Source organism: Cervus canadensis, chromosome 1 (assembly GCF_019320065.1).
Source record: "Cervus canadensis isolate Bull #8, Minnesota chromosome 1, ASM1932006v1, whole genome shotgun sequence".
NCBI classification, from domain to species: domain Eukaryota; kingdom Metazoa; phylum Chordata; class Mammalia; order Artiodactyla; family Cervidae; genus Cervus; species Cervus canadensis.
In genome coordinates this window covers 59,363,762-59,365,883 of record NC_057386.1, presented here as the reverse complement: position 1 = coordinate 59,365,883, position 2,122 = coordinate 59,363,762, and the positions used below count along the sequence as shown (strand labels likewise).

Sequence of the window (2,122 nt, the reverse complement as noted above, 5' to 3'; positions counted from 1 at the left end):
AAGAAGAGATTCATTTGAATCAGTTCTAATGATATGGATGAAACTGGAGCCCATTATACAGAGTGAAGGAAGCCAGAAAGATAAAGAACATTACAGCATACTAACACATATATATGGGATTTAGAAAGATGGTAATGATAACCCTATATGCAAAAGAGAAAAAGAGACACAGATATACAGAACAGACTTTTTGACTCTGTAGGAGAAGGCGAGGGTGGGATGTTTTGAGAGAACAGCATGTATATTATCTATGGTGAAACAGATCACCAGCCCAGGTGGGATGCATGAGACAAGTGCTTGGGCCTGGTGCACTGAGAAGCCCCAGAGGAATCGGGTGGAGAGGGAGGTGGGAGGGGGTATCAGGATGGGGAATACATGTAGCTCCATGGCTGATTCATGTCAATGTATGACAAAACCCACTGCAATGTTGTGAAATAATTAGCCTCCAACTAATAAAAATAAATGAAAAAAAAAAAAGAACAATGAACTGATATTTGAATGAAAGAATGGACAAAAATTTAGCAAAACTAGAAAGTTTGAAAACTTTCTAAATAGAGGGGACATTATTTATAAATTTTAGACATATAATGAAGTATGCAACATTTCTTAAAATTGAGCTTTAGAATAGATACTCATTTTATTAATTAAATTATTGGAGTCATCTTTGTTTCTCTTGTAACATTCAAAATAATTTTACAGTAAATAATTTATTTATGCTATAAATAAAATGCATGGGTACACATATGTCAAATATAAACATTTAAAACTGTCTTTTATGTTTTAGCTTTTCTAAGGCATCTTTCACATCCTTGTTCCATAGGCTATAGATCAGAGGGTTTAGCTTGGGAATCACAAAGGTATAAAACAATGAGGTAATTTTGTCTTGATCTAGAGTGTAGGAAGAACTGGGTCTAAAATATATGAAGAGTACAGTTCCCTGGAAAGTTGCCACAGCAGTTAGATGGGAGGTGCAGGTGGAGAAAGCTTTTAACCTCCCTTCAGTAGAGTGGGTCTTCAAGACTGCTAGAATGATATAACAATAAGAAACAAGGACTCCTGAAGTGGAGCTTGATTCAACAAAGCCAAAAATAGTGAATAATGTCAACACACTGACCCATGTATAAGAGCAGGAGAGAAGGTAAAGTGGGGGTAAGTCACAGCAGAAATGGATAATCTCATTTGACTCAGAAAAGCACAAGCAGAATGCTAATGTCATTTGTATCAGAGCATCTGTCATCCCCATCATGTAAACCCCAGCCATGAGCAGGGAGCACACTCTGCTGGACATGCTGACTGCATAGAGCAAGGGGCTGCTGATGGCCTTGTACCAGTCATAGGCCATCACTGCCAGCAGGAGACACTCAGAATCTGCAAAGGTACAGAAGACCAAGAATTGCAGAGCACAACCATAGAAGGGGACTGATTTGTTCTTGGCTAAAAGGTCTATCAACATCTTGGAACCAATTGCTGTTGAATAGCAGAGGTCACAGAAAGAAAAACAGCTGAGGAAAAAGTACATGGGTGTGTGCAGCCTGGGATCCAACATAATTAAAATAATCATTCCAAGATTTGCCAGAAAGTTAATGAGATAAACAAGAAAAAACAGGATAAGTAGGATTACTTTATTCCCAGGGTTATCAGTAATTCTGGAAAGTATGAATTCAGTTAAGGATGAGCAACTTCCTCTTTCCATTCTTCTATGCTCTTCTCTAAATTCTTCAGGAAATGATCAAGAAAATGATACAGACATGTGTATCACTTCTGGATGTTTACAGTATATTTGTAAGGAAGAACACAATTTATTTCTGCAATTTTCATTTTGTACTCAGAAAATGACTTGGTCAATAATCACTCTTTAAAGAGGAATTGCTATCTACCTGATAATAATATAAATATGTGAGATAGGTAGTTGAGGAATTTGCTCTAAATCTACATGTTGTTCCCAAAGTATTTTACAATCTACAAACTAATTACTCTGAGTATAACCTTTCTTGTTTCAAGAACATTTGGATGAATTAATGTCTCATTACATCGTCAAAACAATGTGAAAAAAACAACAATGTTAGAAACACCAGGCTATAAGAGAGACTAGCATTTTCTATGCTTGAAAAATTTCCAAGCA

General features: G+C 36.4%; 1 protein-coding gene across 1 annotated transcript; it reads right to left on the bottom strand.

Moving 5' to 3' along the window:
• Positions 1-760: 760 nt before the first annotated feature.
• Positions 761-1,693, bottom strand: LOC122451651 (olfactory receptor 5W2-like). The gene has a single exon (XM_043484564.1). It carries the CDS (start codon positions 1,691-1,693, stop codon positions 761-763), a length of 933 nt encoding a protein of 310 aa, XP_043340499.1.
• Between the last annotated feature and the right edge of the window lie 429 nt (positions 1,694-2,122).

Excerpts from the sequence above, each read along its gene's own strand:
- LOC122451651 (XM_043484564.1), bottom strand. The coding sequence starts at position 1,693 with ATGGAAAGAGGAAGTTGCTCATCCTTAACTGAATTCATACTTTCCAGA.